The sequence below is a fragment of the Ursus arctos genome, unplaced genomic scaffold (genome assembly GCF_023065955.2).
Source record: "Ursus arctos isolate Adak ecotype North America unplaced genomic scaffold, UrsArc2.0 scaffold_30, whole genome shotgun sequence".
Lineage (NCBI taxonomy): Eukaryota > Metazoa > Chordata > Mammalia > Carnivora > Ursidae > Ursus > Ursus arctos.
Window position 1 is genome coordinate 23,143,358 of NW_026622986.1, and position 13,725 is coordinate 23,157,082.

A 13,725-nucleotide genomic window follows, 5' to 3' on the forward strand; every position below is an offset into this window, starting at 1 on the left:
CCTAGCCTCGCCCACCTTCCTCCTTTGTTTAACTGCTGTCTGAGTGGAGGAGGAGGTGAGCGAGATTGGAGGCTTTGCCACGGGCACCTTTCCACCCACTGCATTTGAATGTTGCTATGGCAACTGATAGGTCCTCGAAGCAGCACCAAGTATTGTTTCTTTCTTCCGGGGAGAACAATCCACTGTTGCCGATTCAGTGATGTGTGTGCACAGGAAAAGCCAGAATTTGGAGACTAGAGGGAATGGTTGGTGCACATGGGCATTTAGGCCTCAAGGGGACACGGTTGCACACATGGCCATTTCAGGTAGTGGGACATTATGGAGCGGGCTCATCGGTGGAGCACCCTGGGCGTTGAGGCAGGGCAGGAGCCCTGCTAAGTGAGGCCGCCACACCGGTGGGCTGGGGTGGGTGTACGTGGACGGCTGGAGGGCCTGGCTAGCACTCTCCCTTGCCTTCTACTGCCAGCCACCATCATGGGCCTCGAAGCAAGGTTCTCTGCCTGGGAGGCAGGTAACAGCCAAACAACCCTGGGTGTTGGGTCTGTGCCTGGAAAAATTAAAAAGTGGAAAAGTCACCTAATGTTGGGAAGGTTTGTGGGAGATGCAGCAGGGTAGATTAATGATCTGGACCCTGAGAAGAAATAGCGTGGACCCTGAGACAGACAGATGGACAGATGTGGGTCTGCTCCTGCTCTGCTCTGTACCCCTGAGGTACCTCTCCAATCTCCAGTGTCCTCATACAAAAAGAGAAAATAAGTCCTATTCTGTAGAGTTGCTGAGAGACTGTAAACAATGCGTATAAAACACATCAGCTATGACCAGCCTGGACGTAGTAGGTGCTCATTAATGTTAAATACTAATTAATAATGGAAAGCATGGATATGGACCTATCCAGTGTTTCCCAGCACCAGAATCAACTGGAAGCTTTTTAAAATACTCACCTAAGGGGATCCCTGGGTGACTCAGTCGGTTGAGTGTCCGACTCTTGGTTTTGGCTCAGGTCATGATCGCAGGATGGTGAGATGGAGCCCTGCTTCGGGCTTCACACTTGGTAGCAAGTCTGCTTGGGGTTCTCTCCTTCTTCCTCCCAATGCCCACACATGCTCGCTCTCTCTCTCTCTCTCTCAAAACAAATAAATAAATAAATAAATCTTTAAAAATAAATAAATAAATAAGTGCCTCTAAACCAGGTTTACAAGGTTAGAATTTGCAAAAATGAGACCAAGAAATCTATGTATGTATTTTTTTTTAAATGTCCATAAGTAATTCTGATGTAACCAGTGTGTAATTTTGGACAGGAAATTTGCTTATTTTCTTGAGAACGAAGAGTATAAACAATGCTGGATTTCTCCCCCCACCCTTTTTTTCACTCCCACCAACCCTTGTCTTGCAACCTTTATTCTACTAAACTCCAAAGCTTTCTGGTAGAATTATCTGTGTTTGGAAGCAAGGATGTTTGAGAAAGTGGTTGAAAGTAATATTTAATCAGAACGGCAAGGAAAAACTAAAGTATCGTCTTTCCTGAAAGAAGCTGAAAAGAACCCACGGAAAGCTTATGCCGTCCCTAGATGACATTTGGACCGTGTTGGCTACCTGATGGGTCAACAAACATGACATTTAAGGTGACTGGTGGTGATATGTGTAAGCCTGAAATAGGAGTTTAGCGTGCGTGCAGCTGAAGTTTTTTCTGCATCCCACAGGAACGTGGCTGAAGAGCGGTCTAGGCCTTGTGCACCAGGAGGGTAGCCAGCGGACGTGGACGTACATTGCCCCTCAGTTGGGCTACTGGGTGGCGGCCATGTCTCCTCCCAACCCAGGTAACACGAAGCCAACACCCGTGATGGTGGGCAGTGATTTCTTTGAGGGTTCAGGCTAAGTATGCTTTTGGAAATTACTTCAGCAGGGAGATCACATCTTACTCAGAAATGGTGGAGAAGGGCACCTGCCTGGCCCAGTGGGTGGACCCTGTGACTCTTGATCTCAGGGTCGTGAGTTCGAGCCCCACACTGGGTGGAGAGATGACTTTTAAAAAATGGTTGAAAGTCTGAAAATCAAATGATGGAATGAAGGTATTTTGTGGGGGTGGGGGAGTTCTGGTTGTGACTCTCCCGTCTAGGATAAGAATACACAGAACATACTCCTGTCTCTTGTCTCTGTTTTGCTCGGACAGCTGCCATAGGGAATTCCTAATCTAAAGCCCACAGAGGCGGTTCAGACCTCCTCCCTAATTCCAGAAACAGCTGTGGCCTGTAGTAAGTGAAATGTGGGGGAAGGGCACTCCTCAGAGCTGCTGGCAGGCAGTCCCCATTGGAGCCTTCTTGGGGCAAAAAGCTTGATTTGGCATTTCCTAAAGGCTTAAAAACAAACCAGTTCCTCTGTGTCTAGAACAATATTCATCTCCATTTAGCATATGTGAATTAATTCATATCTTTTTTAAAACGTGACTAAAAAAATTTTTTTGACCTATATGCCCTAAGTTATCCCAATGAATATTCTAGAATTGTTTCTTAAAGTAGTCATCTTTGGAGAATGCTTTCCAATGATGGCTTCTGTTGCTCAAAATGCCTTTAGAATCTGTGTCACTTGGACTGCGTTCCTTAATGAAACGTTTCCTCGGTGGCCAATCTTTATGCCCAGAGGGCCCCTTTGATTTTTCTTAGACATATGTCTAAGAGTCCTGCACAGCCAAATCTGGTGAATAAAGTAGGTAATTGAGCTAGGTCAAAATGTGCTATGATTAAAAGCTGTCTCTCGTCGTGAGGGAGTCCAAAATATTTTAGCGGTGGAATTACCACTGGAATGAACATTGAGACGCCCGAGGTAACTAATTCGATGGAGGTGTTGAGACATCCGTCCCATTCACTTTCTGTTCCCATACTGAGAAAACGTGCATTTCCCATCCATGTTTCAAGAGTCTCTGTTTCCCTTTGTGATAGTGTTCTTGTAGCAGTAGAGGTGTGAGCCAGGTACAGAAATGCCCCAGTCTCCACATCTGAAATATCTAGAATATGACTAAGGGGAAGGAACGAACGAAAATAAATTCCTCAAGTACCCAAGTAGAGGCCGCAAAGCCCATGCATTCCAGTTAACGTTCATTTGAGATAGATTTCCGACAACCACGGGTCTCCATTTGCCCATCATGCCACAGAATAATAGATACTCTGTAAAGAGGGCAGAAAGAACTTCTTGCTGTAGGTCCACCAACCTTTCCTGCTGTGAAGGAAGAGACAAAAGTCTATAAAAAGCGTACAGAGCACAGCCCCTGGTGGCATTTAATGTAGAAACACATATATTAGTAACCTCACAGCCATCCCTCTTATTAAAACAAATTACAGTGATGCTGTGCCTTCATGAGCCCAAAACCAACAAGAAAATAATTAGGGCTTTTTTTCTTTCATTCTCCAGTTCAGAAGGAAATTAAGTTCGGCTGTGAACTTTCTAGAGATTTCCATTGGCAGAAGTTAAGATAATAACATCTTAAGTACTTACAGGATTGAGTTTGAGTTATTTGGAAATGACTTTTATGTGTATCCCAGATTTCTTGGTGGCTTCCGCCAAGGCATTGCCCGTGTCTCTGGGAGTCGTCTCTGGGTAAAACTTGGTTTTCTGGACGATTAAGGCAGTGTATAGTTGCCAATTATTTTTCCAACTTTCGTACATATTCACTCCACTCACCTCATTGAAGTGTTTGAGAGAGAATGGCGGTACCTTTTGAACTTAAGTAATGTCACTATTTTCAAAAACTAGTACACCTCCTTGGGTTTATCTAGCTCTTGAGTGGTCTCCTTGCAATGATTTTTGAAGAAATCTAACCCTTCCAATATCAAGAATCAATAAGTAAACGGGTGTTTATGGTGCATAGTGATCATAAGCATTTCAACCTGACATAATGAAAAACTACATTCCTTCCCTCCCATCTGTTGACTCACTGCCAGGATGCCTGGACACCAGTGTGTCCCCCAATATTATAATTTGGGGAGGTTTTCATTGTTGCTTTCAATCTGTCGTCAGTGCCATTAAGATGGATTCTTGCTACTATTGAATATAAAGAGTAAGTTAAACTCCCTTTTGGGATTCTTTACAACGTAAATTAAGAAGAAAATATGTTTGTCTCCGGTACCTTGTCTGAAAGTTCTGAAGCGCTCTGTGGCCAGTGTCAAGTTCACCATTTTGAAAAGGCACTATAGAGGAAGATTTTATTTTTAAAAAATAGAAGGCATTTTAGAAACGCTTGACAACCCCTAATAAGCTGTGGAATTTTTTTTAAGTCCTACCCGATGTGTTTCATACATTTTAACTGATTCATTTAGGCAAAGGGCCCTCCATGCAGTAATAATTGTCCAGGGGAAGTAAGAATAAAATCTTGTGATTTTTTTTTCTCCTGCAGTACGAAATCGCCAGATATTCAGGCCATCTCTCTAAGAGTCCCACTCATTATGTTATCATGCATCTTTTTTCTTTCATTGAAAGATCGCGTCTTTAGAATGCTGAGCATGCTACCGAATGCGGCTCTCTTCCGGGCTAAGGAGGGACCATTGACACTGCATTTAGTGTTTGGGTATTCAGACTGCTCCCGGCCACAGCTGCTCCGGGGACGGTCCTGGTAATCCCTTTCCATTGAGAGAAATTATGATGATCTGTAATTGCATCATCTAAAGGGTGTTTGCATCTGGCCGGGAAGAGTAAGGAAAACATAGGCTCTCCGTTCAGTGTCCCTCTTCTTTCAAGGTGTTCTCCAATCTAAAATGCCCTTTTCTGACCTTCTAGGTCCCGTTGTCACACAGGACATTACCACGTATCACACGGTGTTTCTTTTGGCCATTTTAGGAGGAATGGCTTTCATACTTTTGGTTTTGCTGTGTCTCCTTTTATATTATTGCAGGTAAAGTTTTACCTTTTTGGCAATCTCTTTTTTAATTTGGAATTTCTTGGGCAAGCATTGATACTGAGGTCTTTTTTTTTCTTTTCTTTTTCTGAATCAAGGTCCTTTTTTTCTCATAAAAAAATATCTAAGAACTGAACATTTGTCCTTAAAGTTGTGAACAAATGAACGTGATGTGGGGGCATGCTGTTTATAAGTTTGCTCAGAAGGGGAGTTTTTTTGGTTTTTTTTTTTTAAGTGTGACCGTTACCATGATTTGTTCAGAATATTCCTAAACACTGATTAAGAGATGATATTCTCAAGGACAAAGCAGAACTAAAATTCTTATTTTGATGCCTCGGCTATTCCATTTGTGAGAATGTTTGTTGTCGACTCTTGGGGGACCGCTTTTGAATGAATAACCTGGTGGAACGTATAAAAGCCTGCAGGTGAAATCTGCAGATTGTGCTGTTTGGAATCAAAATAAGGCTGAGGGTGTGGGGTGAGAAGGCTTCTGGCTGCCGGGTAGTCGTTTCGTTTCTTCCTGTGGAAATGGAGCATTGAGATTTTGCGTGGACCTTTACTGCTACGAGAATCTTTAACCTTTGGGTTTGGATTTTATCTTTGACCGCAGGCGGAAGTGCTTGAAACCTCGTCAGCACCACAGAAAACTGCAACTTCCGGTAGCCCTGGAGAGTTCCAAAAGGGATCAGTCGACTTCCATGTCTCACATCAACTTGCTCTTTTCTCGTCGGGAGTCAGAATTCCCCGGCCCGCTCTCTGTCACCACCCACGGCCGCCCAGACGCCCCAGGGCCCAAGGAGCTGATGAGCGGGGTCCATTTGGAAATGATGTCTTCCAACGGAGAAGGGGACACGCACACCCCCATGCTAAAGCTCTCCTACAGCACCTCGCAGGAATTCAGCTCTCGGGAGGAGCTTCTCTCTCACAAGGAAGAGGATAAAAGCCAAATCTCCTTTGATAACCTGACGCCAAGTGGGACGCTGGGAAAAGAGTACCACAAGTCTGTGGAGATTTTCCCCTTAAAGTCCAGGAAATCTCTGGAAAGAGAAGGCTGTGAGTCCCCTGGCAACAGTGAGTACAGGAGGAGCTACAATGCCATGCTTTCCCAGCCTTTGTTTGAAAAGCAAGACAGAGACGGTCAGGCCTCTGTTAACCATCTTCCCACAGGAAGCAAGCTCACCATTCAGGAACATATGTACCCCGCGCCTTCATCTCCCGAAAAGGAGCAGCTGCTGGACCGCAGGCCTACTGAGTGTATGATGTCGCGGTCAGTAGACCACCTGGAGAGACCCACATCCTTTCCTCGGCCTGGCCAGTTGATCTGCTGTAGTTCCGTGGACCAGGTCAATGACAGCGTTTACAGAAAGGTATTACCTGCCTTGGTCATCCCTGCTCATTACATGAAACTCCCGGGGGACCATTCCTATGTGGGCCAGCCCCTGGTCGTTCCGGCCGACCAGCAGCTGGAGATCGAAAGACTGCAGGCTGAGCTCTCCAGTCCTCACACAGGGATCTTCCCGCACCCCTCCTCCCAGATCCAAGCGCAGCCCCTGTCGTGCCAGGCAATCTCCCAGCAGCACTTGCAGGATGCAGGCGCCCGGGAGTGGACCCCGCAAGGTGCGTCCATGTCAGAGTCTCTCTCCATCCCAGCATCCCTGAACGATGCGGCCTTGGCTCAGATGAACAGCGAGGTCCAACTCCTGACCGAAAAGGCTCTGATGGAACTTGGGGGTGGGAAGCCACTCCCGCACCCCCGGGCGTGGTTCGTCTCTCTGGACGGCAGGTCCAATGCGCACGTTAGACATTCGTACATTGATCTCCAAAGAGCTGGAAGGAACGGAAGTAATGACGCCAGCTTGGATTCTGGCGTGGATATGAATGAACCAAAATCTGCCCGGAAAGGAAGAGGAGACCCCTTGTCTCTTGCGCAGAACCACCCAGTGGTCCAGGAACATCCGCAGAAAGAGCCGAGGGCCGCGGACAGCACCTCCTACACGCAGCTCGTGTACCTGGACGAGATGGACCAAAGCGGCAGTGAGTGCGGTACCACCGTGTGCACCCCCGAGGACAGTACCCTGCGGTGCCTGCTGGATGGCTCCGGCCGGAGAAGCGGCGGCCAGCTGCCCAGCCTGCAGGAGGAGACGACCAAACGAACCTCGGACGTGCCCCCGGAGCCGCTCGCCAGCCCCGAACAGAGAAGATCTGCTCAGGAGGACGACGAAGAGGAAGATGAGGAGGACCAGGGAGAAGACAAGAAGAGCCCCTGGCAGAAACGGGAGGAGAGACCCCTGATGGCGTTTAACATTAAATGAGCTATCACAGAGACACCCGACCATGGAATATAATACAGTTGCCAAAAATTCTTTCTTACAGAAGCGTTTACCTGTTCGTGGAAGACGTTGAACAGCGGCGTCCTCGGGAGTGGACTTTCGCTGCGTCACGGTTCACTGTGTAAATGTCAGAAAAGAATCAAAGTTATGACTCAGAATATAAGGATGATGTTAACGGTTGCCTCGCCTCCAGGGAAATGGCTGAACGTAGCGTCCGGACGTCACCCCACGTCTTGGACACTGAGAAACCCCAAGTGGTGTTGCTACGGTTCTGCTGATCACCTCAGTTCTCCCTCAGATTCTGGGAACAGATGAAACTCTTTTCACATTGCTTGAATCCATTTTATCACGATTATGCTCCTGTGAAGTTATTATTGAGAAATTAGCTTAGCACTTAGTGTCTCGAGGTATGCATTATCTCAAAGGAAAGCTATGCATTGCTGCTTCGTGCTCTTAGTTTGCTTAGGGTTTTTGCTTTGGTTAGGTTTCGTTTAGGGTTTGCTTTTTTAAAAAAACAAAAACAAAAAAATGCGATTTGGTTGTAAAGATTTACTTCGTTCGTTTTCATCTGTTCTGCTTCTCGGTGGTTTATTTCGGTGTCTCCTTCCGGGAACCCCTGAGTGTCACCTCTTAACATCCAAGCCTTTTAAATGAAATCGTACTGAAGTTTTTATCAGCTGAGAGCCCTTCAATTCTGGTCCCATTAACTCCAAGTGCCTTTTTTACAGTGACAACAACAGTCCCTCACCTTTCTTCTTCTTCTTCTTTTTTTCTTTCTTAACTCCTTTAATTGAACTGCCTGGATTTTATAAAGTTATTAAATGATACCCCTTTTCTTTAAACTGCATGCTGCCAAGTGCCCGTTTGTGCTCCGAATTCTCATTTCAACACAGTGTTCTCTCTAGTTCCCATGTGTGACGTGGATTCTGTTGAGCTAAGGTAGACTAGAGGACACTTTAGAGATCCCCTTCCCTCCTCTATCCCTTCGGCCACTAGCCACCATTATGGTTTCATTGGCTGTCTGTATATACGGTTATGTATTAACTCGGGAATCCTATGGGCTGATCTTGCTCACCAGACATGGAGTATGAACTGAGCAAGTGAATGTGACTATTACAGAAATCGTATGTACTATCCGAAAGTGCCAGAAATGACTCTTCTGTGCATTCTCCTTACAGAGCTGCTTGGTTATCCAAAAATGAAAATTCAAAATAAATGCTGAAGAAAATAAAAATATCCTGTCGTTCTTTTCATTCACTCTGAGCCATTATTTGTTGTTTCAGAGTTGCTATTAAGAATTTGCTCTTGGGGCTCCTGGGTTAAGCGTCTGCCTTTGGCTCAGGTCATGATCCCAGTGTCCTGGGATCAAGCCCCACAACGAGCTCCCTGCTCAGGGGGAGCCTGCTTCTCCCTCCGCCCCTGTTTGTGCTTTCTCTCCCTCTCTCTCTCTCTCTCAAATAAATAAATAAATTAAATCTTTAAGAAAGAAAGAAAGAAAGAAAGAAAGAAAGAAAGAAAGAAAGAAAGAAAGAATGAATTTGCTCTTCATTCCCCAGCAGTCTGAAATGCTTGTTGTTGAATTTCTATTCAGAAACTCTAGAGTAGACGCCTGGGAATTTACTCTGCAGTTAAAATCCACCTTGTGTTTATTTAGTTTTATTCAAGAACACAAGATAACGTTCTGTTGTGTTTCAGATAGGGAGAAATGTCTACACTTTAGAAAAAACTGATGTTTTCTATCGTGTTCAATATTGATCCACTTGGAAAAGCTTCAGAAGGTTTCATTAAAATGACCAGAACCATCCCAGACAGGTGAAACTATTAGTCAAAATCGTTAATGGAGACATCAGAGCATAGGACACAGTAAGCTAGCTATGTTTACAGTAACAGCTTTGTTACAAAATTTTTATTTGTGAATTCCATGTGGACAGAAAACTAATCAAGTTGATTTTTATTACTTTAATTCTTAAAGGTGGATGTATTTTGCTTTTCAGGGGGAAAACATCTGAGATTCCCCGACAGTGCTGGGGCATCTAAATGGATGGGAGTCGGTGGTTTAACAAGTGAGGGACTGTTTGGGGGTGAACATCTCACCAGTAGATGTCAGGTGAGCCCGTGCAGACTTCACTCATACAGACTACTTGTCAATTGCCTTCCAGAGAAAAAGTAAGTGGCCTCTCCAAGAATACCCAGGGCCAGACATAGATGACTGGGAAAATGCTGGGAGACTATGAGCCCTTTCCAGCCCTGCTGAAGATTGCTGCCAGTGCAGCCACCTCCTTATTAAAGCATCGGTTTCCAGAAAAGCCTCGTTTACAATGCATGTTACCTGTGAAAAGTAGGTAACAAGTTACCTATGAGAACTTATCATGGGAGATTTGGTGGGAAGTTTGGAGGAAGAGGGGCTTTTCTGACCCCTCCTCATTAGACAGGACATGCCTGGTTTGGGCACAGTTATGAAAAGTATGAAGCAGCCAGCAGTGGTCACGAGACATTATGTGCCTAGTAAGACGAGGCAGTGGGTTTGCCAGAAGAAAATCCGTTCTGCCGAAGGTGAAGCTTAATTCATCTTACACACGTCCAAAAAGAGGCTCAGAGGATAACATGTTTGCTGAGGATGCCAACGCCAATCACCAGACTAGAGCTGTCTAGACAGAGCACTGTGACTGCAGACTTTAAACATTTCATTTATTTTCTTTCTAGCCTGGTAAGGGTAAGACACGTCTCATTATTACGAATCAATTATATTGTCGGAAGAATGAAAGCCATCAAAGGTATCTTGCTCTGCCACCTAGTGGTGAGCTTTCACCTGCCTGTTACAGAGACGAGACTGATGGCTCGCTGTCCAGGGCCAGCTCCAGGAACGTCGCGCCGGTGTCTACGGGGATGGCTTGGACACGGGTTCTGTCCTCCAGACAAGGTGAGCAAGGAGACAGGGCGGACGTTTGTTGAGTCACTACCCTAGAAACCATATATCGGAAACCATCATTCATTCAATTCTCAAAAGCTTGTGAGGAAGTTATGTTCATTCTTTGTTTTACCTCCAAATAAATGGAGGCTTGGGGGTTAAGACCTTGAGGCCACTCAGCTAGAATCAGTGGGACGATGCTTAAACCACCAGCCCCCTGGAAATGAATGCATTTGAAGTCCTAAGTGTTCCTGATAAAGGATGTGTAGGACACGACTTGCAAGTCGTCATAAAATACATCATTGTCAATTCCATTTGACACTTGATTCCCACAGAATGCTTTCACTGATTTTTGTCGTAGCTGACCTGTTGCAGTTGACAAAAGGATGTAGTTCTGAGATGCACATCTGTTGATTTCTTTTTACATTAATGATTAACACGGAACTGAAACAAGGAAGACACATGTCAGAACTTCACTCCTTCATCAGTCACTGAGTGACTTCTTTGTTGAAGCAGATAAAAGTGTCTGACTACTGGAAGAGTATTTCCTCAATTTTTGTGCTATTCTCAGTGTAATGGTACCATTATAAGTTTAATCTGCATTATTAACATTTTCTCCATCTCTTTCTTAAATTCAGACAATCAGCAGGTCAAGCCTCTATTGGGAGCATTTCTCAGTGTCCATGGTGTAAATGTTCCCATGTGGCCAGTTTCAAATAATAGGGTGACGTCACTGCACACAAGAGTTGGGAAGAGATACACAGTAGCACAGGGTTATATTTCCAACAAAAAATACACTGAAGGGAAATAACCCCAAGAGCATAGTCAGATGGACAGTTGATCCTCATCATTTGGAGATTCCACACTTGCAAACCTGCCCACTTGCTAAGACTTATTTGTAACCCCAAAATCAAGCCTCACTGTGCTCTGGCGGTCACTCACAGGCATGCAGAGCAGTGAGAAGTTTGAGAATACATGTATTAGATGAGCGTTGTTCACGCGAGTCATAGGGCTGTTGGCTGTGAGTTCCACGTTACTGTATCAAGAAGATGTATTAAATAAGATGTCTCCAAACAGAAACATACATCAAACAAGGTGATGTTTTGATCGGTGGATGAAAATGTGACCAGACTCTTAGGATCCTAACCCAGTATTTCCCCTGATTACACTGGTTCTAACACCGTATTCACAAATTCGGTGTTCAGGGTAACTTTACAGAACGTGACTACTACTAATAAGAGTAATGGACTGTAGTAAATAATTAGGACATGATGCACTTTAAGTAATTAGTACCTTTGTTTTTTTATATCATTTTTAGTTATTTGTTTTTTATTTTTTAAATTAAATTATTTGTAAATTGAGTGTAGTTTTTAAGAATGGCTTTGTCTAGAGATGCCTAGATGGCTCAGTGGATTAGGCATCTGCCTTCGGCTCAGGTCATAATCCCGCGATCCTGGGATCGAGTTCCACATCAGGCTCCTTGGTCTCGGGGAGCCTGCTTCTCCCTCTGCCTGCCGCTCCCCCTGCTTGTGCTCTCTCTCTCTGACAAATAAATAAAATCTTAAAAAAAAAAAAAAAGAGAGAGAGAAAGAAAAAGAAAAAAAGAATGGCTTTGTCTAACAACTGGTTTGCAAAATTCCTGACATTTCAAGTCCTCTCTGGAAAGTGTGCCCAACATGCCACTAGCTAGAAGGTGGCAGCATATGAACAAAGTCTGTCTGACTACATCACCTACCTGGTCTCTTGCTTTTCAAAGCTCACATGGAAACCTCTACTTAGGACCAAAAAAAAAAAAAAAAAAATCTAGGTGCAATTGCTTTCCAGGCTTTAGTCTAACTTAGTGCAAGATGGGTAGTGTTTGGTGGAAAAAGGACCACATTCCCTGCAGGACTTAGGAGGAATTTATGAAAGAAGGTGCCCTAAACCATGCCAGGAGATGTACAGCACCATTTAAATGATAGAGACCCTGTGTCTTTGGAACCTTGTTTAGTATTCACTAGCATAGATAAACACTAAAAACGTGAGGCAAAGCACCCAGAAAATAGACCAGAACCAGAAAGGAAATAGACCACAAAACCTAAAAATAATCAGGCCACCAAGTCTGATAAACTTTATGTGATTTCTTGTGTTTGTCCTCTTCTATTTTTTAAATTTTATTGTGTTTTATTTTTTTTTAAGATTTTATTTATTTATTTGACAGAGAGAGAGAGAGAGACAGCCAGAGAGAGAGGGAACACAAGCAGGGGGAGTGGGAGAGGAAGAAGCAGGCTCCCCACGGAGGAGCCTGATGCGGGGCTCGATCCCAGAACGCTGACCGGGATCACGCCCTGAGCCGAAGGCAGACGCTTAACGACTGAGCCACCCAGGCGCCCCTGTTTGTTTGTTTTAGCAAGGTTTATTGAGTAGAGTTCAAAGCTCCCAAGGAGGGAGGGGACCCGAGAGGGTTGCCCTCTTCAATTTTTTTGAAGATGTATGTATTTATTTGAGAGAGGGAGAGCATGGGGAGAGCAGAAGCAGAGGGAGAGAGAGAATCCCAAGCAGACTCCATGCTGAGCATGGAGCCCAACGCGATGCCTGATGCAACACGGGGCTCAATCTTACCACCCTGAGATCATGACCTGAGCTGAAATCAAGAGCCAGATGCTTAACTGGCTGAGCCACCCAGGTGCCCCATCCTCTTTTAAATTTTGTTCTTGCTGACCTCTGTATCTGGAGGATGAGGGGATTAAAAATGAGTATAGGTATAGATAGAAAAGTGTGATGAGTTTTCAACTATTTTGAAATTGCACGATTTCTTTTGTCTTTAGTTTTTTTTGAGGTATAACTGACATAGAACGTTGTATTAGTTGCACAGCATGATTCAGTATTTGTATCTATTGTGAAATGATCACAATATTCATCTAGTTAACATCCATCACCACACATTGTTACAGAATATTTTTTCTTGTGATGAGAACTTTTAAGATCTACTCTCTTAGCGACTTTGAGATACACCGTGCAGTATTAACTGTCATCACCAGGCTGTACATTACATCCCCAGGACTGACTTAATTTTTCACTGGAAGTTTGCACCTTTTCCATGACTTCTTGTTGGCTATTTTGACCCTATAACTAACGCAAGTTGCAGTTATGTTTTGGGACTCTTATAACCCTTGCCATCATGGAGAACCTGTTGAAGTAGGCATGACGGTTTTCAGGATCCATGGACTAGGAGGAGAAGGTGGGTAGTGGAGGAGACAGAACAGTTGACAGATGTGGGAGAGGTCCAGCGAAGCTCTTTAGGTGAAGTAGAAATTGCAAGCCTTTTTTATCCCCCCATGAAAACTGTATTTTCAAAGCTGTGGATATAAATACCAAAATCTCTGGTTAATGTTTTTGTCATTCTTTACAGTGATTGTGACTTGTTTGACGTTGGTGTTTTGGCATCTGCTAACTGGCTAATGATTCCTGTAAGACCTTTTGCACTTCGGCAGGATGAAGAGGAATGGGAGCACCGGAGGACGTGGAACATGAAAGAGCCTTGATAATCTCACACGGGAGGAATTGGAGGCCTAAGTGCTGAGAGAACCACTCCACACCGTGAGTGACCACATGGCACGTCT

The 13,725-nt window shown here is 44.5% G+C and overlaps 1 protein-coding gene across 4 annotated transcripts in view; it reads left to right on the plus strand.

Moving 5' to 3' along the window:
- FAM171A1 (family with sequence similarity 171 member A1) overlaps positions 1-13,725 on the plus strand; it is a 145,820-nt gene that overhangs the window by 117,348 nt on the left and 14,747 nt on the right. For 3 of the 4 annotated variants that reach the window (XM_057304751.1, XM_048219502.2, XM_026479022.4), the window contains 3 exons: positions 1,701-1,817; positions 4,768-4,882; positions 5,496-8,449. In XM_057304751.1, coding sequence (XP_057160734.1) covers positions 1,701-1,817; positions 4,768-4,882; positions 5,496-7,197 — 1,934 coding nt within the window. In that variant the 3' untranslated portion in view covers positions 7,198-8,449. Of the gene's footprint in view, positions 1-1,700; positions 1,818-4,767; positions 4,883-5,495; positions 8,450-9,209; positions 9,323-9,918; positions 10,136-13,596; positions 13,703-13,725 lie in introns of those variants that run through there. The other variant, XR_008956572.1, reaches the window with a different exon arrangement.